The 23,923-nt window shown below is 37.1% G+C and overlaps 1 protein-coding gene across 9 annotated transcripts in view; it reads left to right on the top strand.

The window, feature by feature from the left end:
* ABLIM2 (actin binding LIM protein family member 2) overlaps window positions 1–23,923 on the top strand; it is a 153,494-nt gene that overhangs the window by 93,838 nt on the left and 35,733 nt on the right. For 6 of the 9 annotated variants that reach the window (XM_061993292.1, XM_061993297.1, XM_061993296.1 and 3 more), the window contains exons 7-12: window positions 2,211–2,298; window positions 6,011–6,069; window positions 10,149–10,226; window positions 15,016–15,162; window positions 16,741–16,773; window positions 19,420–19,540. In XM_061993292.1, the coding sequence (XP_061849276.1) occupies window positions 2,211–2,298; window positions 6,011–6,069; window positions 10,149–10,226; window positions 15,016–15,162; window positions 16,741–16,773; window positions 19,420–19,540 (526 nt within the window). The remainder of the gene's footprint in view (window positions 1–2,210; window positions 2,299–6,010; window positions 6,070–10,148; window positions 10,227–15,015; window positions 15,163–16,740; window positions 16,774–19,419; window positions 19,541–23,923) is intronic. The other 3 variants (XM_061993293.1, XM_061993299.1, XM_061993298.1) reach the window with 2 other exon arrangements.

Raw genomic sequence — 23,923 nt, 5'->3', positions numbered from 1 at the left:
CTGTGATGCATCCAAGTTATCTAAGAATGTGTTCTGACAGTTTGTTTTAATGAAGGAATAATTGAATTCCCCTAGAGAGTGTTAGCCTGGGAGTTGCTTCAGCTGAGCTAAATCAATTGAATTATGAGACTATGCATTGCATTAGCAATTCTTGTGCAGTACAGATCTTCCAAGAGAAATGATAATTCTTTTCAGCTTGATATTCCAAACATAAGTTTATCTAGTGATAGTTAAATACCCTTCTGTGCTGAAACACTTGCACTCAGGCAAGCGATTTTAAAACTAAAGTTTAAGTCCAATGCTGATACTTCTGATCTGATACTACACAGTTAGTAGTGCCCATCTTCCATGTTGCAGAAATTGCTCAGTGATCTGCAAAAACAGTGCCATAGAAAGAAAAGTGGGCTGAAACAAAGCTCTTTTTCAAAATGGCAGTTGTGATGTGATGCATTCCTCTTCCTTATTGCTGATTTAAAATCCAGCAACAGGTTTTCAGGGACGAATCAAGTTAATACTGATGAAGTAAAACGAGAGATTCTTTAACCTAAATTTACCAAACTCCTATGTTTGATAAAATGAATGGCAAAATAGCCCCCTAGCACAAATTGTGTTCTTCAGGATAAATACGTCTCAAAGCTTTGACATTCAGTCAAGGAAAAAGAGTAAGACAAGTCACTGTAGTAACAGTGTTAAATTTCTAGATTAATAGAAGGAGGATTTATGGTTCAAGTGGGGCGATACCTGATAGCAATTTCTTAAAGACATACAGAATTGTGGTAAGTACTTTCAGCCATTTTCAGATAAGCAGGTTATGAGACCTTTTACACAGGCCAAAATTTTTAACTCCAGGAGAATTCTTACTGAAGTCAGACTTGGCTTAACTTTAACTTAAACTTAGGTTAATTTAGCTCTAAGCTTTAGAGTTAATTAGTCTCCTGGCTTTTGTTAATAATGGAACTGGCATTGACATCAGCCTTAAACCATGGCCTATTCTGGTTAGTATAGAAAAGTGTGGGGTCAAAGTGGAGGAGGAAGGTGCCAAGATTTGGCTTTCATGTCTGTAGGGATTTTGAAGAGTGAGGAGTGCTGGAAGCATGAGCAAGAGTCAGCTTTGGGCTGTTGAACTCTATTTTGTGAGTGTCACCTGAAGAGTGGAGTAGGGGTGCAGTTTGGCTGGGCTGGCCCACATCATCCACTCAGAAGAGCACGATGTTCTGAATTGTATTTTTTTGTCACTGGCTCAAGCCATGTTTTTCTTTCCATGCTGCTGTCCTTGTCTGTGGAAACCAGAACTAACAAGTTTGCCCATAGTCAGCTGTAGAATTGAATTTTGGCTAAGCTACCAAATTTGAGGTTAGCTTCAGCCATGTCTGTGTTACACACTGATGTTCTGACATAGACAAGCCCTTGCTACCTATCAGGTAGATGTCTCCTCTTGAAAAACACACTGAGACAGTTTAAATTAATGGTATCATAAGATAATTGGAAATTTAAATTTCTGAAAATTAATGAGTTACTAAGCTGTTCTGAGCAAATTTAGGTCTCAGTCTTATTCTCACTCCAATCAACGAAAATGGTTTTAAATTATGTGGAATAATCTCAGAACAATTGGCAAAGCTCTTGGCTTGTCTGTGTGAGGGAGTTAGTGCACAGCACCCAAAAGTGTCAGCTCTGAACTTAAACTCCCATAGGCAGGCCACATACATTCCTCATGGAAACTCTTTATTACTCGTTATCTGCAAGACAATTTCAAAGTAGATACAAACATTCCACACACAAGATGATTCTTGCTGTGCATTCTGACTATATTGTCAGGGGGATCATGCCAAACATTCAGTTTAGCTTCAAATCCATGTTCAAGGTTATGTCCTTCCAACTTCCTTGTGCAAGTAAATCCTAGGTTACCTCACACTTGGTGCACAGTACATCTTTTTCAGAGAAAATGTGTTCACTGTATAAAATGGTTTCCATTCTGTCAATTCAGAGACTTAACTTTTTTTTGTGTAGGCAAGACCATAGTTATGCTTTAAATCATGACTTGTCTGTGATCAAAAATAAGTATCAAGTTTGTAGGAGATTATTGAAGTAATTGGCATTAACTAATTTGCTGTAATTAGTCACATGCTAGAGAAGGAAAGAAAAATTCCTATAACAAAGCTGCTAAATTGATTAGTATATTTAATCTTCTGTACCTTTTTTTTCCCAAACAGGCAGGAGAAAAACATTATCACCCAACGTGTGCACGATGTGTCAGGTGCAGTCAGATGTTTGCAGAAGGCGAAGAAATGTATCTTCAAGGTAAAAAAAAAAAGCACAAAAACCCAACCAATCAAAAAATCCACAAAACCCAAAACAGTTACACTTGATGGCATGACCCTCTTGCCCATGCCTGCTAGCGTAGCTGAGCTATTTTGCACATATTCTCACTTCATAACTACAAAAGTAAGTGAAGGTTGCAATGTGTAGGCTAAGGAAAAGCAAACACAAACCCCTATTGCATCGTATCTATTACTTCTCTTTCAGTTCAGATCCAATGACAAATGTGAATCACAGAAAGGATCAGTGATAGCGGTTCTTTCCTGCAGATGGAAGTGCTTGACAAGGAATCATAGAATCATAGAATGGTAGGGCTTGGAAGGGACCTTTAGAGATCATCTAGTCCAACCCCCCTGCAGAAGCAGGGTCACCTAGATCAGGTTGCATAGGAACATGTCCAGGCAGGTCTTGAAGACCTCCAAGGAAGGAGACTCCACACCCCCTCTGGGCAGCCTGTGCCAGGGCTCCATCACCTGAACAGTGAAATAAATTTTTCTTATATTTAAGTGGAACTTTTTGTGTTCCAGCTTCATCCCATTACCCCTTGTCCTGTTACTAGCTGCTATAGAAAAAAGAGATGTCCCAACCTCCTGACACCCACCCTTTAGATATCTGTAAATGTTAATAAGATCACCCCTCAATCTCCTCTTCTCCAGACTAAACAGCCCCAGTTCCCGCAGCCTTTCCTCATATGAAAGATGTTCCAGTCCCCTGATCATCTTGGTGGCCCTGCACTGGACTCTCTCCAGCACTTCCCTGTCCCTCTTGAGCTGAGGAGCCCAGAACTGGACATAGGACTCCAGATTTTTCTGTTTACTAAAAAAATGGGATATTCCTGCAGTGATAAATGGTGTAGATGAAAGATAAAGTGCATATGGGACAGCAGGTTCCCTAAAGCTGTTGTTGCCATCCTAAGACTAGTTCTATACCCATTGCCCATTTGCATATGAGGAGAAAAGGTCTGAAGGTCCTTGCCTGAATTCCTCTCAGTCAGACCTATGTGTCCTGAGAGGATGAAGAGGATGCCATGGAGCTGAAACCATACAATATCCCTATACCTTACACGGGCATAGGGTTGCACAGGAGAAATTCAGTGTTGTCAGGGAATTTCATTGGTAATATAGAAGGAGTTTCACAATAGTTTATTCAATGGAGAAACAAAGTTATTTAATGTAGATAAGAGCTAAATATATATATTTCATAAGTGACAACTTTTAGATGTATTAAACTGATCAAAGAGAACAATGTCCATGCAGTTAACTACAGAGTCAGACACCAGAGAAAATGAAGGCTTTTGCCTATGTCTTTGGCTGTTAGTATCTTTTAAAAGGAAAACAGAAAAGAGAAGTTCTATAGGATGTGGGAACTGCAAGGCTCATTTTGTATCCTAAAATCACAGCTTACCTGTATTATAACTTCACAATTGTTCCGTTTTCTAGAAGTGTGCTTTGAAATCATTCCATTAAGATGGAGAATTTAGACTTCATTTAAGACACAACAGTAGTCTCAGTAATTATAATTTAGTACCTTATTTAAAATGGCAATTTTATTGTCACTTCGATTTGCAACAAGAACTAGCTCATTAAAGAACATAAAAATTCTTGTCTATGCTCATGAATTCTCCCTCAGGAACCAGAAAATGCTGTGACTCTTCCAATTGCAAAGCAGCTTAGCTGCCCTAAAATCTCCTGGGAAATCAGTGCTTAAAAAAAAAAAATCAAAGTACAAATTTGTTACTAGATGTCAAACCCTCTGAAATGGAGTTGCAAATGCATCTTCTTTTAAAGAGCAGTTTGTTATAAAGCTAAATATCTGTTACATTTTGTACTGCTTTTTAGTTCAAATAATCACAAAGTGTGCTCAGATCCTGTTAATTTCAATCCATATACTTTATTTTTTAAGCACAGAACGTTCATACCAGCTTATTATCATACACTTTTCATCTTCATGTGAAAGAGCAGTTTCCATTGAAAACTGGTCTTAACTTCATGAAGGCTCTATGATAAGCTATTTGGACTGCCTGACCTCTTATGTTAGATAACAGAAAATATCAGAACTTAGGGTTTTGCAACTTGTTCTTCATCCTCCTCATAAGCTACTGTGAAGTTCGTTTAGGTATTGCATGTTCCTTAGCAGACATTGAATTGTCAGTGCTCATCCAGCAGATGACATTTGGATGAAAGGACTAATTTTCTTCTGTGTGAAAAAGTTTCCCAACCACTTTTGCTTAACCACAAATAGGAATAAGTTTTTTTTAAAAAATAATATCAAAATGCTTCTTAAAATCATTGGGAAGATTTACATCAATTTATGCAGCAGTTAGGACAAAAGCTCAGAAGCACTTGTAATTGGAAGAATTAGCATTGAATTTAAAGGTGCTATAAAGATGTTTCTTAGTGGTTCAGTCCCCAGAAACTTAGGTAACTTAATAAACATAATTTATCCTGTCTATACTTGCAATCTTTTACTGTTTGAACCTGGATTCAAACTGTTGAACCTTGAATCTAGTTATTTTTGTGAAATAAGTTGTAATGATCTCCATCTGTCCTCTGGGAATTAGACTTTCTGTTTCTATCTTGTTTCCAAAATCCAGTGATTAGAAAACTTATCAAACTGCTGTGAAAACAAAGCATTTTCAATAAGCCTTCTTAGTGCTCTCCACCCAATATAAACATTAAATATTTGTAACACAAAGGTTCTCAACATCCCATTTAATCAGGCAGAAGGTGCAATGCAGCCACATTACTTAACTGTGTGGCTTGTCTGAGCTCTGACTGGCATCACCATAAAGGTTCCTTTTTACTATTAAAATTTTAAAATCATTCTTTTATTTTATATAGTTACACAGTTTCCACTTCCACTGAACGTTCTGTTCAACTTTTTAAAAGATTTTTTTTGTCTTATGTGGATAAAGTGAAACTATTCAGTTTCTTTATCACACAATGTTTAGTTATATCTCTGGAGTTCACAATCCTCTCTTCAATATTTTTATGCAGTAGAGAATTGGTTTATTCTTTTTTTCCTGCTTTCTCCAGGATGAGTATTTCCTTGAATTTATGTGATTCCTTTTGTATTTGACTTAGGAGAGACAAACATATAGGAAGTGCAAGATCAACAGAGTTGAATAATTCAGAAAGACTGACTGGATTTTCATCTAGCATTAAATGCCACAGTGCTATTGCATCCTCTCACACTGTGCTAATTATTAGGACTCAAGCCACACTATTGCAAGTGTATGTATAATAAAAGTACAGGAAATACTAACTGCATATTAGTGAAAAACCCCAAAAGTACCAGGACAGTGGAACAGGTTGCCCAGAGATCCTGTGAGATCTCCATCCTTGGAGAACCCAACTGGGCACAGCCCTGAGCTGCTCTGAGCAGGAGACTGGCCTGGAGGAGCTCCAGAGATCCCGTGTCACACTTCTTGGGGCTCAGGTTTTGACATTGATATATTCAAGTACATGTAGCTTTCTGAAGTGCACCTAGTCTTTAAAGCATATGTGATCATGTGTACTGATGTTGTCAGTTATGGCTTTGAAAGTAACCATGAAATAGTGCCTGCAGTGGAATCAGTCAGTGTGCCATGTCTTATAAAAACCTTAGAGGAAGTTTTAATAGGGTTATTATTTTAAACCTTTTAAGGTTCTTATGGGAAGCTGAATTAAGCAGAACTTTAAATTTACTTTTCCAGGTACATCCATTTGGCATCCAGTTTGTAGACAGGCTGCAAAGGCCGAAGAAAAAAACAAGGTAAAAAGCCTGTATTTTACCCAGTCATATTACTCCCTTTACTTTATTTTCTTTTTTTCTTTTTTTTTTTTCCAGTGGGAAAGATTTAGAATTATTTCACTACTGTAATTTTAAAATTTAAATGACAGAAATCTAGAAGGTTAATGCAATAATGTTATATAAACATTCTGCTTCTTCTTAGTGGTTCAAGCTATAACTTCAAGAGAATGCTGACCTAAGAGTTGTATTATAAGCTGAATAAGGAAATATGTGAAAATATGAATAAGAAAGAAAAAGTTAATTTTTAACTTTTGTCAGATTATGATATGATGAGTGCATGACCTCTTCTCTTTTTGTGCAGCTCTACACTTAAAAGATCAGAGGGCTTTCACTTGATTTGTTTTTACCAAAAAAAAAAAAAATCTCTCTCCTTGGAATTTCTTTTAAATTATTTGTTTGTAAAATGTTGGCAAGCCAGCCCCAACTGAATTTAATCTCTGGTTTTAAGTGCCTCCTTAAGTTTGATGATTTGTGCATCTCTCTGTGTGCAAAGGGAAAAGAGGGAAATTCTGGCAACTTTAATGATTGCAAGGTTAGCAGATGAGTAAGCTGCCCCTAGGAAATGAAGCATTAATCTGTAGCTGGGGAAATAATGTCTCTGAAGCGGTGGGACTGAGACACAACTATCTCATTTAATGTGGAGGCCAAGTATGGGGCTTTTCAGCTCTGATATTCTCTGGTGCTCTAAGTGCTACCCTTGGTATCCTTATTTGAAACATTTCTGCTTTGGTTCATCAAGGCTTGGATGGAATGCATGTGGGAAAAGTGAGACTAGCAGGCAGCAGCTATAAAAAAGAGTGTTTACAAATCTGGTGTGTTAGCAAGTGCAACTTTGACTAAATTACAGTTTTGAAAAAAAAATTGGTTTGTGTTTTCTCCTGAAGGATCTTGGCTGTATTTTTTGTAGCCATGTGTTTGGGAAGCAATTGCTCTGGTATTCTTCATGGTGAGCTCTGAATATCAAATATGCAGCTTTTAGGTATGAAATCTGTTGTTTAATACATGTATATTTGCAATTGTCAGACTAATGAGTGCTGCTGAGTCAGCCTAATACTGTTAAGAAGTATTTCAGACTTCTTAAGGTTTTTCTTCTGGCTGAGTAACTGAAATTGCAAGGCTAAAACCACATGTAATTTATTGAAAATGTAGAGTTTGGTTGGTTTTCCCCCTCCTTCAGCAGACGAGGTTGTTCTAGGTCCCTACTTGACTACCTTCTCCTCAAAAAGGCAAAGCAAATTGTACCTGTAAGATACTACGTAAAGGCTGACTCATTTATAACACATAAAGGAGAAATTTGACCCTTCCCCAGCAGAGAGGAAGACATCTGTATCTGAAAGTCAATAAGAGTTTTGTGTGAGTAGGGAAAAACTCACAACATGGAGCTCAAATAATTTTCCTGAGTCTAGTGATTTTTCCTGTCTCTGAGATTTTCTTTTGTTTTGGTTTCTATGCTCATTATTGAAAAAAATAAACCAAGAAGAAAGGTTGCCATTTCAAAGAAAGTAGTAACATACTTTACAACATAACTTGTAGAATTGGGAATGGGATACAAGGGTTGAGAAATTTGCAGTTTGTTGACTTTAAGTATATCTTTATATAGTTACATGGATACATGCACAGCTTGCAGTCAAAGTAGGTCACAAAGGCAGAAGCAGTAGTAAGTGGCAGCACACTCAGAATATTTGGAGATGAAGTGCAAAGGAAAAAGAAGTTATGAGAGTGACAGCAAAGGGGGAAATGGTGGGAGAGTGAGATTGTATGCAGATGGATTGAAGCTGGAAAAGACAAGAAATAAAAGTAGCAAGAAAAAAAAAAGTTATCAAAAGGCATAAAGGAAAAAAGAGGTAGGTGGAGGGAGAATAAAAATGCGTAGTATGGAGAAAAGAACTGAACAAAGGCAATGAAGTCTACTCAGATTTGAGATTTTATTGCAAAAAGTAGGAGATTATGTGCAGCAGGCATAGATTGGGTATGCTAAAAGAGGCAATGGACCATGCAGAGAATACAGAGCATCTGTGAGATTTGGAATGGGCAGGTTTTAATCACCAGGAGAAGAAATGGCAAAAATTGTAGAAGTAACTGAATAGTGTAAGGAAGCACAGAAGCAATTTACAGAAGTACCTTAGAAAGATGAGAAGCTGCACTTTGATTGCAAAAGTTAGAAATTGTAATGAATTGTGGTTCTTAACAACAAGATGACACTTCTAAATGGATGAAAACTGGTAAAAGACCTCCAGGAATTTATTGTCATTAAGTGTATTCAGCCAGTAGAACACAGTCCACTGGTGACCATGGAACAGATAGAAGCTCTGAAACTATATTTAGGGAATCCAGAGGTTAACCCAAAACTGTGGTTTGACTTCAACAGAGTTTAAAACACGGGAATAATGCTATTTTCTTTACTTTTAGATTTGAGGTTTTTTCTCTGCTGCATTGTACCTCCTGTAGGGACATCATGAAAGAGAAGTCAGGTTTGCAGTGACATAGAATCATAGAATTGTTTAGGTTGGAAAAAACCTTTGAAATTCTTGAGTTCAGCCATTAACCTGTCTTTTTAATATCTCCAGGGATGGTGACTCCAACACTTCCCTGGGCAGCCTGTGCCAGTGCTTGCGTTTAGTAATTTCTTGTTGTTGTTATAATACCTAATCTAAACCTGCGCTGCTGCAACTTGAGGCCATCAGTGCATTGATGCTACTTTTATGTCATTTACACAAGTTCTGGAAAACTACAATGTGCTTTAACTATGCAGAGGAGCAGTGCAATTAAACTGGCCACGTCAAATGATCATCTTGTTTGCAACCACAAGTATTTCTCAGATAATACTTTATTTCTGTGCTTTCCCCTGGACCTTCCAAGTGTGTACAGAGCCTCAGTGTGAGACAATTGAAAAGGAGAGAGAAGATTTTTCAAATCCTAGTCAAACATGACAAAACAAGTAAAATGATTCTTTAATATGGATAATTATCTCCCCATATTGTCTTAGAGAGCCATAGGATTAAGGTCAGTAGCATAATTGTAATAGTTTCGTTTCTCTGCTGTCAGAGTACAGCAGAGATGTAGTCACATATTGCCTCTAAATTCTAGAAAATACTTCAAGTAGAGACTGTAGTAGTAGGAAGGACACTGCCTTGACCTGTCAGCTTAATAATGCTAAAATTCTTTTAAGAATTTGAACAATTATAACCTCCAGGTAAGAAATGTCACCTTTTCTTGAGATAGTAAATGATGGTAATTCTGAGCACAAAGAAAAATATTTAGTTTTTGTAGTCAGAGACAGATTTTTCCATAGAGGAGAAAGGATATTTACCCAGAATTAACATATCTAGGTAAAAAAGAGTATAAGCCCACTGATTTCTTAGTAAGATTTGTTTAAACTTTAATTATGAATGTCAAGTCTGTTCACTCATGGTTAATATCATTGTGTCTCACAACATTCTGTTATTTAAAAGTAATTACATTTTTCATCATAAAGGAATCTACTGAAAAGAAAGCAATAAAAGTGTGTCATTAGAGCAAAACTGTTTGAGTACTAAAATTAATCTAATAATCTTAAAGTCAGAGGGTGGGAAGCTAAGCTATTAGATATTTGATTCAGGATGCTTTGCAGGCTATTGTGATGTTTGCTATGACTGAATGGCACAGTAGAGTGACATGTTCCAGAAGTATTTTAAATTGATTTGATGGTATAACCTTAGAGTAAAAATACTGCTTCTGTATCATCCAGTAACCTGACCTGTCCCTGACAGTGCCCAAAGACTGTCCTGGTAGCCCAGATATGCTCTATGCCATTTCATTCTGATATAAGTTGAAGAAAAAGTCATGGATAAAATAACTATGGCATTTTCAAAAGGTTAATTTGATTGACTAAATGTGTTCCTTTATTCTTACCCCATTGGTATGCCTGTATGTTTTGAGCTCAATGAAATATGCCATTTTTGAGCAGAAAAGGTTAAATTAAACTAAATATCTTGCACAGTCTTTTTGAAGTAAGTTTCTCTCCCTTTCCTCTTTCATGTTTTGCTTTTCCTTTGCCATAGGAAACAAGAACTTCCTCTGAGAGCATTATTTCTGTACCTGCTTCAAGTACATCAGGTTCCCCAAGCCGTGTGATCTATGTGAGTATTTCACAGTGGAATTCGTTCTGTGAGGCGGGGATAACCCTGTGCTTCCTCCTGCAGTTCTGCACAGTGTGGAAAATTAGAATCTCCAAACCGCTGCAGCTGGCCAGTTCCTCTAAAATGGAATTTACTTTTTCACATTTACAATGTTTCAAACTGCATTTGCTGTAACAGAATTTTGGCAGTTTCCTCTTATTTTTGGTGGTGTATTTATAGCACATGAGAACTTGAGTTGGATTATACCAAAGCATGTATAATACCACAATGTTTTCTAAGATGAAAAGTTTAAGTAAACAGTGGAGCCCACAGGTATATTATAAGCTTAGCTTTGAATGCAACTTTTCTAAATTGAGCTTATGAAAACACTCATGCCTGTGATTGCAAGGCTTGGGCCTTGACAAATGCCAGTCCCTGACTTCAGAGGGCCCTTGATGTGTTTATGGTTCAAGAAGTGCTAGCCCTGGAAAGCTCATAGAGAGAGTTTAAAATAACAAGTATGATAAAAGCCTCTGCTGAGTGTTTTCTTTCAATACGAGGTGTACCTTGCTTGTCATAATTGCTGTAGCCAATGTTGATTTGCTGAGTTCTCAAGGCTACCACCAATGGATTAAAAATATTCATAAGTGTGACAGATCCATACAAACATCTTTTGGAGAGCTTTGGTATTCACAGGGCTATTCTTTGTCCTGTTCAAGTATCCCTCAGATAGACAGATTTGTTCTTATCAGATATGCAGAGAAAATTGCTGGAGATACAACTAACTGCCAAGAGGGATGATTATGCAAAGATTAAAGGCTTTTATCTACTACAGAAAAACAATAGAGTGCCTTGTAGCCAAACTTGTCTTTTTTGTTCAAGTAAAAACTATTTTGAGTGCAATAAACCCTTTGTCTGAGTAAGACTGATCTAGAAGTGACAAAACTATTACCTAAATGGTCATTGGTGCTTTTGAGTTCTCCTTCCAGTAGAGCTGTATCCTGGTGGGTATCAGTGGTATATTGCCAGTAAAAAAACAAGTCATTACTTCAGCTCCTGTGAAGACAGGTTGTTGTGCTAGGAGCCTATTATCATGTAAGCATTTTCTTTAGCCAGATGGTATCTATCACTCCAGCCATGCACCGATTCAGTGTTTTTATAAGCTTGAGCATTCTTTTAAGATATATCTATATCTGTGTATATATATATATATATATATATATATGTTTAGTGACATTTATCTAACTGCTGGATGGTCCTGTCTTTCTTGACATTTTTGATTACAGCTTTAAATCTGCTTCACAGGCTACTAAAAGTCAAGGACAAACCTCTGTTTCCTTTTTCTGGTTTGGGGTTTATTGTTTCAAAGGATATCATTAAGTTAGCACACAACTCTCATGTTTGTTACTGTAATATACTTTAGAGGCAGCTGGGACAGTGAAATAACAAAGTTGTCTAGCAAATATGAGTCAGTTAAAAAAAAAGATTCCCCAGAGGCATGCATGTTCTTGCTCTATCTGTCTCATCTCTGCTTAATTGTCAAAGCTACGAGATTGATTAAATCCTATTTTGGCTCCATGAACAGGAAAGTAAAAAGAATTAAAAACATGTTGGTGGACTCTATATTATCAAAATGATTCTTTGTCTTTTGCATCTGTTTTCTATCACAGGAGTGCTATGACATACAAACATGCTCAAGATTTGTCTTGAGTGCTTTCAAGATTGGTTTTACCAAACCTAAATTAATGCTGCCACTGAAGGGAAAGTCTCGCACATGTGTAGCCCTGCCCTTCTCTCTCTGGCCATGTCTTCCCATCTCCTCTTTGGTGCTAGTACTAGTGGGTACACAGAGATATGATGAGTCAAATTTGAGACCAGATTCAGCTAACAAATAACCCAGAAAAAACCTCGAGACAACCGAAGAGGCAGGAAAAAAGAGGCCTGGCTGTCTTCTAATGCTAACATAGAAGGCAGAGCAAAGTGGGAAGGGACACACAGGAGAGCTGCTATCAGCAGTAGCATAGATCCAGATCACTAAAACCAATAATAAAAGGATACCTAAACAACTGGTGAGCTCTATGAAGTAACGTGCTGGACAAAAGAGAATTTGGAGAAAATGGTTGAAGCTTTTAGGAACTGTCAATTCATGGTGCTCATATTTTCAAAGGCACCAAGTCAGAGCAATACATCCATTCTGAACAATGCACCATCTCATGGGAGACGTCTTTCTGGGTCATGGTTGAGTGGTCAGCTGGGGAAAGATGAAAAATGTGTGCCTTTGACTAAACCTGGATGTGCTTCATGTAGATGGTTTACTAAAGCCATACCACTTTTTCTTCCTCTGCTGATATTGGACTTTGGTGTCTTCTTGCACACAGAGGGGACACAGGTCAATATCGTTTGAATTTAATGGTCATCTTCTCAAAATTGCTAATGATGACTTCATTATATCCAGAGTGAAATTTACCCTGGTGCTGACATCCTCTCAGAGTCCCTAAATACTAATTAAAAATTAGTTTATTCCTAAATTATGCCTTTAAATCTGAGGCTTGAGACTTAAATAAAAATACTTCTTTATACTTTGCTAAGTGTTCTGAGAAGAGAATTAGGTGCTTCAACTTAATATATCCAGCTGGAAGTTTTAGATTAGGTTAGGTTAGACAGCTGTGTTGTATGTTCTCATACTAGGAATAGAAATCACATTATATTTTTATACAGATCATATGTGCAATTATACAAGTCTAAAATGACATATTCCAAATGAAATAGATACTCTAGATTAAGAGCATGGTTTTAACAGAAACAAAAAAAACCCAGATTATTGAAGATATGGCTTAAAACCCCATAGCTGTAATTTAAGCCTTCCCTGGTATATTTGAATTCCACTCACATATTTTTGAATGTAGGTGAAACAAATAAAACAATGTAGGCTGAATATTTGTAGAACTGACTATTTAGAAAGCAGCTGTATCTCTAAGGTGTTTCTGCCTTCCTTGGAGGTCTTCAAGACCCACCTGGACATGTTCCTATGTGACCTGATCTAGGTGGACCTGCTTCTGGAGAGGGGTTGGACTAGATGATCTCTAAAGGTCCCTTCCAACCCCTACCATTCTATAATTCCATGATATTTTCATATTTAATATGAAAGGAATTATGTAACTAGGTGAGTTTTACTTCTGACAGTTCTGAAGTCTAGTGGGAGGATCTCAAGTTGCACATCTGTGTGTAGAGATAGGGACTGAAATTACTGTAGTTTATGTTTAAATATTCACAATTCTGAACTACTGTGGGTTCACCAGAATAATCTCCACAATGCTGGATACCTTATAAAGGAAATTATCACAGCTTCCTTGGCCTTCCTTGTCGGTACAATGCTGCCCAAAGTCTTCCTGGAACAAACCCAATGGACAGACTCCTTGTTAGCTTTGCATGAACTGTCTCTGTATCAAGGCTTGCCAACTGCTTCTCAAGTAGGGAAGTATTTATTTTCATTAAGAGACTACTTCATTGCTCTTTAGCTTCTTAATGTAGACACAAAAAAGGTCAGATCCGTAGATCACAAAAGAATCACGTATTTGGTTAAAAACTCTTTTTTTCCTTGGTTTTGAGGCTGACAATATATGATGATTATGGCAGCTTTGTTCTACTTGCTTAGTTAAGAGGAATCTTCCTCCTTTCCATGTTGCTTATATTTGCATAAACCCATACATTGCTTAGGAAGAAAAAAAGATAACTGAAGGTTGCATCACTAAATTTTTCCTGTATGATCTACCTAATAAAAAGCTTCCTTTGAAAATCTATTAACTTTTCTTAGCTCATACTTAGAAAAAATGTAATCAGTGCACACATAAATTCTGGATGCTTTAACATTTTTGCATGTGGAAAACATTATTTCAGTTTTATAGTCGATCATACTGAAATTTTCAGAGAACAGCAAGTTTCACTCAGCATTTCTTTGCCAACAAGGAGCTTATCATTCTGCAAATTCTGTACTGGGAAAGAGACTATTGTGCTGCCCATTTCTCCACACTCAATATGGCCAACTTGTCGTTGTATTCACAAGAGAACATGCTCGGTACAGTTTTTCTTCAAGTTACCATTATCCGAAGGATAATCTGTGAAAATGTGGCATTTTGATAATTATACTTTTTGGAATAAACATAGTAAAAGGAGAATGGGGAGTGACACAGCCCTTTCCCTCTGTTGGCTCTGTGAGTCTCATGAAAGGATTTGAACTTTACTTAAGTGGCATCTGTGATCTTCCAGCTAATCCACCATAGTGCAAATCCATCATCTGCTGGTTTATGACCCATAATTAAGGGCTACTTAGACATAGTCAGGAAAGGGGATGAAGCTCTGGGACACAGCTGACTGGGAAAAATGAAAGACCTGACTAATGTTTTTCAGCTTTTGGAGAGTATATGTTAGAAGTATATATTTGATTATTCACTACTGTGTATGGTAGAGAAACCCTACACACCAAAACCACTTCAAAATGAAGGGTGTTTTGCCTGAAAAAGACCACAGTATCTGTCCCCTAAATGTCTTTGTGCAACTAGCAGTAAGCAGGAGAGAACAAAGGGAACTGGAATGATGCCATGCTACTCCTATTAGTCAAATGTGAGTGACAAAGAAAAGTAGAAAGCACCAGTATATAAAAAGATAACTGCAAGAATATTTAGCATTGTGTAGTAAACATAAAAGATTTAAATGATAATGACTTTCCTGCCTACACTTACCTGTCCTTTTCTGATTGCATCCTGATCCCATTCTTTCTTAATCTCACTACTTTCTTTCCTCCTTTTCTTAGGCAAAGCTTGGAGATGAAATTCTTGACTACAGGGATTTGGCTGCTCTTCCTAAAAATAAAGCCATCTATTACATTGACCGCCCAGATATGATCTCCTATTCTCCATATATCAGTTACTCTTCCGATGACAGGCATAGTTACGGGGAGGTACTGAAACATGGGTATTTTTTTTTCCTATGAGTTTGAGATTTCTTGTTGCTGATCAATCTTAACGTGCATAATTTTTTAAAAATGCAAGTAACTTTTATAACTGCAGTTCATCAAGTCACATCAGCCATTCATTCTCAAGACCTTACAAAAAACAAGCGAGGTGTTCATTTCACTTGTAGCTTGTGGAAATTAAAGAATTGCTTTCTGTGATCATTTTTAAACAGATGACATGTAATTAAAATGCATTTTTTGTGAGAGGAGTTCTACATGCATGCAGTTGGAAACAGGAGCCATTGCTAATTATAATGCAAAAATCAGAAGCAAAGCCAAATGTCTTTCATGATGTTAAAATATTGTTTTAAAGTGTACCATGTTATTTTGGTAACAGAACAATGGTATCACTTTCCTATGTACAAATTTCTTTCAACTGTCCCTTACTAAAGTTCATCCTCATGTCACCCCTGCATTTCAACCTCTTCATGTGCAGAGCTATTATAATGCAGTTCATGCTAATGAAATCTAACCTAACATAATCTTACTAATAATAGTTCTGGTTTTTGTGAAGCACATTTGTATGTAACTCCTTTTATGCAAGTTATTTTTTCTTCCCTAACCATATCTACCTTTTATAAAAAAATCTAATCTCTTTTGTAATTTGAACTATGTTTTTACAAATCAGACCTCTTAGAAATAGCAAGATATATACAATCACCTTTGTTCTCTATAGGTTTATGTGAATGAGTAGGAATAAATGCTATAAATAATAGTCATACTAATTATAATTGCCCTAGTCCTGCTATTACTTACACCTTTTATACTTAATCAATACCATTAAAAGCCTCAGTACTGTTCTCAGGTGAAGTGCAACCCATATGTTTGGTTTCACAGACTGTCTTCCAACCTCTTTCTGTTCAGTGCTAAACTGCAGTTGCTCCATTATAAAGCATCCTAAAAGAATTAAGATTATATTTGGCAAAGAGTTTAAATGGCATATATGTTTCTGATTTTACAAAACCAAAAGCTACTGCCTTGCCCTGAACCTGTGGACTATAAACACTTCCTTTCTGTGTCAAAATTCATGGGTGCTGCTAATGTGGCCTTCCCCAACTGCTCATTTACATCTAGACTTGGAAAGGTGCATAGACTAAATATCCCTCCACCCAGCTCCTGTGAGGACTTAACTTGTTGTACCCATTCCAGGTGAGTCATTCCCTGGCTGTTTTAGTCCAGATTTCAGAACTGCTTCAATATGATTTAGGTAGGGCTTGTGTGTAGCTTCAGGCAGTTGCTAGTACAGGATTTCTCTACTATCAGCGCTCTGTGGCACAGGACTGGCCTCGCCAGAGCCCACAGTTTTGTAGTAGAGGAATCAACAAGATCTTAATGTGAAATCATTTATTTCTTACCTACTTATTTTAAACCAAATTTTTTAAATGCCCTAACTTAATTGTCAGGTGTTTTTCCTAACTGTATCATGAGTTGTGAATAGCTATTGATATTTTAAGAGTAGATCTTCTCACAAGTAACATCATGCATGAATTGTATCACTAATTTGTTGTATGTTGCTGTTTGCAGTCACCTCAGTTGCTCTCTCCAACACCTACTGAGGTAATCCTCAATACCTTTGTTCTCCTGTTCTGACTCATTTTGTGATGCATAAACCTGGTCATAATGATAACCAGCAGCATATGAATGTGGGGTTTGCCTCCTGCCTTTACAGTGCATGGGGTTTTAGAATTTATGTTTTTCACAGTATTACTTGTGTTGAATATGTGCTCTGCTTCTGGATTGTCATCTGTATGCATCTATCTCCACTGTCATCCATGCTTCTGCTTTCCAAAATAAAGGTTGTATGGTAGTTACTTCTTCAGCCTCTACTAAATAAATTACATTGGGAAATATGATTTCTGTTTACAATTAAAGCTGCCGGCGTGAGCTGACTTGAATTAACACTTTGGCTTAGTTTTCTCTTAATTTTTGATATTATAGTTCACAAATAGCAAAACTGCTTATTCTATTTGTGCACACAGACTGTTAAATCACTTGCACATACCTGAACTTCTAGGTCTCTGTTTTTGATGTATGTTAATGACCGAAGCCAGTAATTGTTTCAGTAAATATCACCTTGGAAACTGTGATAGCATTTTCACAGTTTCCCAGGTAGTCATTTACGTGTCACAGACCTGGTTAATTTATCCATCGACCCAGTTTTATGTATTGCAAATTTTGGTAAGAGTGGACAGCTAAGAATTTCCATTAAGGATTATAAATCATAAACTGTCGCTATAAGCCCTTGTTAAACAGAGAAGTTAACCAGTAGAGATGTAATTTAATTGATGGTTTAAATATAAAAACATGCTTTATTTAATATTGGATTTCATGAAGATTGACTGTGCCTTGCAGAGACACAAAGTATACAAGGTAAGGCCTGAAAAAATCAATATGAAATGTTGGTGTTTTGGAAGACTATAATAATTTCTTTTAAGTTAGCTACACAAGTTATCAAACTGTCAATATTATTAAATTTCAAAAAGTGACACTGGTACGGAGGTTGGTGCTGTCATGATTTGTATTATGTCAATACTCTTATGTTATACAGCTTTGCCGTGCTTGCTGTCTTTTTCTAAAATGTCTATGATCAGATGTTCAGGTATCATCATCTGCAAACTTGTCACCAGGTTTTTTTTTGCAGGGATTTTTATTGGAGGACAATTCCGTTGTATCATAAAATCAGACTTATCATAAACCATTAGCTAACACTCATATGATAGTTAAACATTATCACAAGACTTTCTAGAGACATTGCTATACTGCTTGTAGTTCTCTTCACAAGGATTATTATTATTAAATAAAGTAACTCCTTAAAGAGTAGCTCAAAACTGGGCAGAGAGGAATTGGTAAAATTTATAGAATTCCTAGGCAGAATGCCTACAAAGAATTTCATCCTTGGGAAGGCATCAGTTCTCTGGTTTTTGTATCATTTCTTCTGAAATTGGTATTAAAGCAATAATGCTACTTAGCATTACACCAAACTCATTTTCCATTTTTGAAGATTATGTCATTGAGTCTGGGGTAAGGTGTAAGGAACAAAGCAAATCTGAACCAAAGAAGAAAAGCTGATGATAGGGAAACATTTTATGTCTTATGGAGTTAAAGTCAATCCCAGAGAAGATAAATCTATCTAAAGATGAATCGATGGATGTAATTGAGTTGTCCTAATAGGAATCTGGGAGATGATGATAGGACAAAGTAGGATTTCTTGTGTATTTAAGTGATGAATGATCCGGTGGGAGTCACACAGGTGTATAAAGATGTCCCAGTATTCATGACAAGTGACTAACACCTCCTGTGGTGCAGCGTTATCTTCACTCCTATTGGAAAAGAAGGGAAGCATTTTTTTGTGTATGACTTTACATATGGGACCATCTGCAGGTTATATTGATTTGTAGTAATTTGAAGTTAACCGAAGTCAATTCTCACTTGTCTTAAAAGAAACAAGAAGTCTGAATTTGCTTTTGTAGCTAATTAACCAAAAGTCATTTCCACATTGATTTAAATTAGTGATGCTTTTATTGATAAGACACTACATGCAGATTGCAATGTAATTTAACTAGCTATAGAGAGTGTGAGGTTTGGAATGAGTGTAGATGGTTTTTCGTGGTTACAGCCAAGGGTTTAGTGGGAAATGGATTGTAGGAATTACTTTGCACAATGCTGCAGTGTTAATACTAATACTATATATGAGTGTTTATATCAGTTACCTAGTTTAGTAATGACCATGTTGGAATATGGTACACAGGGGAATTTATACAGCAGATGCAGTCATGTCTGTGATTTCATTAAGCCAAAAAGTGCCATTGTGCATCCATTCATCTGGGCACCAAGTGACCATGGTGCTATCATGCTAGCGTGATCTCATCTTCCACTCACCTGTGTAAGTTCAGGGAAATTACACTGTCCTGAAACAACATTTCTGTGTTGTTATATTCTTTTCAAATGCTATTGTCATTTTAAATTCGTGTATACACTGACTTTCCTGGGAAGCTGACCATTCTTTGGCAGAGCTCATCTGGTCAGACTGCAGCGAAGGTACTTACGGCCAAAAGCCAGCTCATTCCACCGGGATTGCATGGAGTGTTACAGCAGCATCAATGTCTATCTTCAAAGCACAGAAACATGCAAAATAGCCTAATCTGCCCTTTTAGGGAGTTATTTCTCTTTCCTAATAGCATGTATTTGCTCTTTTCCTCTCAGGGTGACCAAGATGACAGATCTTCCAAGCAGTACAGAACATCAAGTCCAAGCTCTGCCGGCTCGCTGGGCTATGGTCGCTACACTCCAACCTCCCATTCTCCTCAGCATTACAGCAGACCAGGTAATATAAAAGCAGCCTTATTTATTCTCTAGGTTTTTTCCACTACTTTGTGTTATAAGTAGGATAGACTCTGGTAAATGGGTTTAGGGTGGAGTAGCTGTTAATTGCATTGATTTACCGTGAACAGAGCATCCCACAGGGAGAAAGGAAAAAAGTGCTTCAGGGATAAGCATCTAAGAACCAAATAACAAGAATCTAGAAAGATTCATCTTATGTATCTGTAAACAGAAAACTGAAAGGTTTCAAGACTTACTCTGGTACCTTCCTACCTGAAACTACACGTTCAATCCACAGCTCTTTCAAGGTGTGGCATGGCAGCAGTGAATTTTTACATAAAGCCAAGAGGGTGATTGAGTGACTTTGTATCCATTCTTGTACCACAGGTTTACAGTCCACGTCCCCTCTCCACAATGCAAGAAATGGAGAAGTGACTAGTGGTTCTAATGACTGGATTTTGAAGACTAAGTTGCTTTACTTGAGAAGTTTACACCAATTATTTATTGCAGCTGTAGTAGCAGCTGTGTTGGTTCTCTTGCCACCAAGAGAGGAGGGGTCACCTTATTTTCATCTTTTCATGGGACTCCCTTACAAAAGCCCATTCATATTTGGGCACTGTGCAAAGTTTTATCCTTGGAAATAATCAACTGAAGTGCTCTAAATTAATTTGTAATTTTTGTCTACTCCATCATTTAGGTGGAGAACAACAAGTATTTATATTATTTTCTTTATATCTTTCAGTTTCATGGGAAATACATTATAAACTAGTTTGGAAAATTTGGAGTTCTTAATCTTTCCAATGGAAATTAACATTTTATGGGTAACAAAAATAGTTTTTTCAGGAATTAAGTATTTGTGCTACATATGATCTTTGATGAAGTTGAAATAAGATTGGGTATCAAGGTTCTATTATAGAGAGGAAAGATTAGTCTCTGCTGAAGGTCTGGCGGTTGTGTCATGCTTGAGCTTATCTGCACACAGTGAAAGCAAGGAAGAAATATGAAGGAAAATACAAATTAATTCTAAGGTTTTACAGCTTAATTGAAAATGTAAACAGGAGTAATCACAACTGCTACTTTTAATAATTGACATTAGCCACCAAAACATTAGTTAGTACTCCAAAATATGTTATCAGGACATTATTACAACAAAGCAAACAAAGATGACTTTGGAGAATGTTTCTTGAAGTACTTAATCACATGTCAAACTTTCACAGCTCAAATAACTTAAGGATGTTTCTTTACAATGCTCTGGTGCATTGTGAGCTAAATCCTACCAGTGTGCACCAACAGCAGTGAGAACTGGACCCCCTCATAGCACAGTTCTCAGCAGAGACAAGGCTCTCCCCATTTCATTTCATTAGATCCATTATGAGCATATATCATGCCCCCTTGCAGCTCTTGAATATGCAGATTTTCCCCTGAGTGCAGCTATGCTTTTTGTGGTGCCTTTTCTGGAATATTTTCTGATGCATTCCAATATCAGAGTTTTCTGCCACTCTTTGTCTGCAGAAAGCCTATGTCTATTGGCCAACTGCATACTATGGCCACAGTTAAGTTTTAGCAATAACCAGAGAAAGATGAAATCTTAATTAGAAAGTGTATGTTTTTCTAAGCATCAGGAGGAAAATGTTCCTGAGAAAAAGGATGGCATTGTAATTTGTGGCTTTCAGTAAGTGAACTAAATAGTTTATTTTCACTTACTCTCTGTTGCCCCCAGCTGGTACTCACAGTCTTGGTACCAGTAGCTGCATCTCCCTGCCCCAACACCCAAGCCCTACATCTACATTCAGACATCATTACATCCCTTTCTTCAAAGGTAAGGTCCAGGAATGCAAAACCGTGCTGTGATACTGTAGGCTTATTCAGATGTGTTTCACTTTTATGTCTGTGCAAGCATGGCTTCCACTTAGATAAAATTTGTCTTAATTTTGTGCAAGTGCTTTCTTGATGTACTGTGTAAGTTTTAAGAACTGAATGGGTATGGGTTGTTTTATTTTTGCTGTTTTTCAGTGAGTGTTAATTGTCTTTCAAAGGGGTGAAAAGAAGGAATTAGCCTTTATGATGATAATGAGGGAGGGAATAATTTAAAAGTCTGTTCTAAAATACAGTGTTTACCTTATTTTCATGATGCTAAATAAATATAACAAGCATATACATTGAGTCTAACATTGGATGATCAATTATCTGATCTTCTAATTTAAATTTAGACATTCTTTATATTATTTGTAGCATTACCAAAAATTATGCCAGATAAGCAGGTTAAATCAATATAGCTGCACTGATTAGCAGATAATCTATGCCATATATTATAAAACAGAGTAACTGAATCTATTTTCCTTGCCCTTATTTTTTCTTTCAGTGAACATTAACTTTTAATCACCTCCATGTTGTGAAGTGAGACAGTACTGAGGAATGCTAGGAACCTTTGAGACAGAGGCTGTTTTTTTAGCTAGCTAGTTAAGTGTCAAAGAGAAGACATTCAGCTACCACGTGTCTTCCGCTGAGTCTGTCCTCTCTAGTGAAGATATGAACAGGGAGGAGACAGGTAGAGCAAACATTTTCAGTGCTTGTTCTTGACTCTCATGTATTGTTTGATTTAATAAAGCAAAACTGTTCTTCCTGCTGATGTAACCATTACAGAAAAGGAGGTGACCCTCTGCAGGAACCAGATTAGCAAATGCAAGTGAATAGCAGGCACTCATTGCCCTTTGAGAAATAACTAATACATCTTCATTGGGCCCTAATGCATCCAGAAACAGTTCTGGTCAAAGTCAGCCAAATTTCACTCGTATAAACAGGAAGGAAATCAGTCTTGAGTCTTCTAAATACAATCCCTGAGAGAAAATTTTGGAGGGAAAAGCTGATGAGATTAGACTGTTTGTTGCTGATTCAAAGTTTACCGGCAAAGCTCCTTCCCACAACCATGAGCAGTCACAATCCCACCCCACCTTCGTCCCTCACATCATTTCTTGGAAGGCTGGCACACACTCTGATATTCTCTGAGGCATTGCTTGAGCAGATTTTTGTTATCTGTTCTCTAAATTTATGTTATATTATCCAGCTTGAAATACTGAGTAAGAAAAACCTTTTTCATGTGCTGCAGTGCACAGTTTCACTGTATGGAAATCTTCTGATCGAAACCCAGCCTGCAGTTGCTTAGCAGCACTCCTGTTAAAATGAGCTGTTATTCAGTGCTCCTTGCTGTTGCTCAAAGCAGCAACAATTACTTAGTGCTGCGTTTTGGAGGAAGAAATGCTCAAGTGGCACCTCCTTGTGCCCAAACAATTATTAGTAGTGTGATCAAAATTACAGTATTTTGCAATTCTGCAGCACTTTTTATCAAGGAGCTAAAATATTTCTCCAGCTGTAGCTTCCAAGACCAGCAACACTCCTGTGAGGCAGGTGAGCCCGTTTATAATTTGTCTATACAGATAATCCTGAGGCCTGCAGAGGTTGTGTAGATTATCTGCTGTTTTACACTGAGTTAAAGTCTCAGTCCAAAAGAAGTCAAAAGATTTCCCCTCATCCTCTTCAAGTCTTTTCTCTTGAGTTGCAGGCTATTTGTTTTTCCTTATCTGGAGAAGATAAGTTTTTCGAGAGTGTCAAAGTGTTGGGTTTTTTCTCTTCAAAGTGGTTAGTGTTGGAAGAGTAGGACTGTAGCAATAGTTTCTTTGTATTCAGACCAAGATTAATGTTGCCCCTTCAGTTTTAAAAAAGTTAAAACACTCTCATTAAAAAAAAAAAAAAGATTAAATCCATAAATAGTGCACTGCTTAATACTGGAAGTAATCTTTGTAAAACCAGTGCTCCACAGTTGTCATTAAAAAAATATTTCTTTAAGCTTCCAGGAGACAGATACATTGTTACTCTAGGGAAATTAAACAGGCAGAATCTCCCTTTTGACTTCACTGAGTTTGCATCGTATTCTTCCTGAGAATGACATGGTTCATCTTTTTTCCAGTGAAAAATATGATTACCAAGTTCCTGTTCTTCCTTCTGTATACTGTAGACTCTGAAGTGTAACAAGATGAGCTGTTCTTTATAATGCAGACAAGTGATTTAGTTGTGCTCTCAGGAATTTTTGTCTTAAGAATGTCTTCAAAAGAAATCTTGTGACAGGCTCATTTCAAGGAGGCTTCACAGCTTATGCCCTTGCGAATCATAAGGTGTGAAATTCCAAGTACCTACAGTTGGTGTAACTCTTCCTTGTGAGATGATGAAGTCAGTGAGTGTAAACATGATGGAGAGTAGTATCTCGCCTTTCTAGTGCAGGAGCACAGATTCCAAAACTCAGAATTACTCATTGAGCTTCAAAAAACTTTGTCTAGCTTAATGCATCATGTACAGAGATATTAAAGGATACAGTTTTGGGAGTAGGCTCTGG

Source organism: Colius striatus, chromosome 3, assembly GCF_028858725.1.
Source record: "Colius striatus isolate bColStr4 chromosome 3, bColStr4.1.hap1, whole genome shotgun sequence".
Classification (NCBI taxonomy): domain Eukaryota; kingdom Metazoa; phylum Chordata; class Aves; order Coliiformes; family Coliidae; genus Colius; species Colius striatus.
Note: the sequence above shows the minus strand (reverse complement) of the source record. Positions and strands in the feature narration are given on the sequence as shown.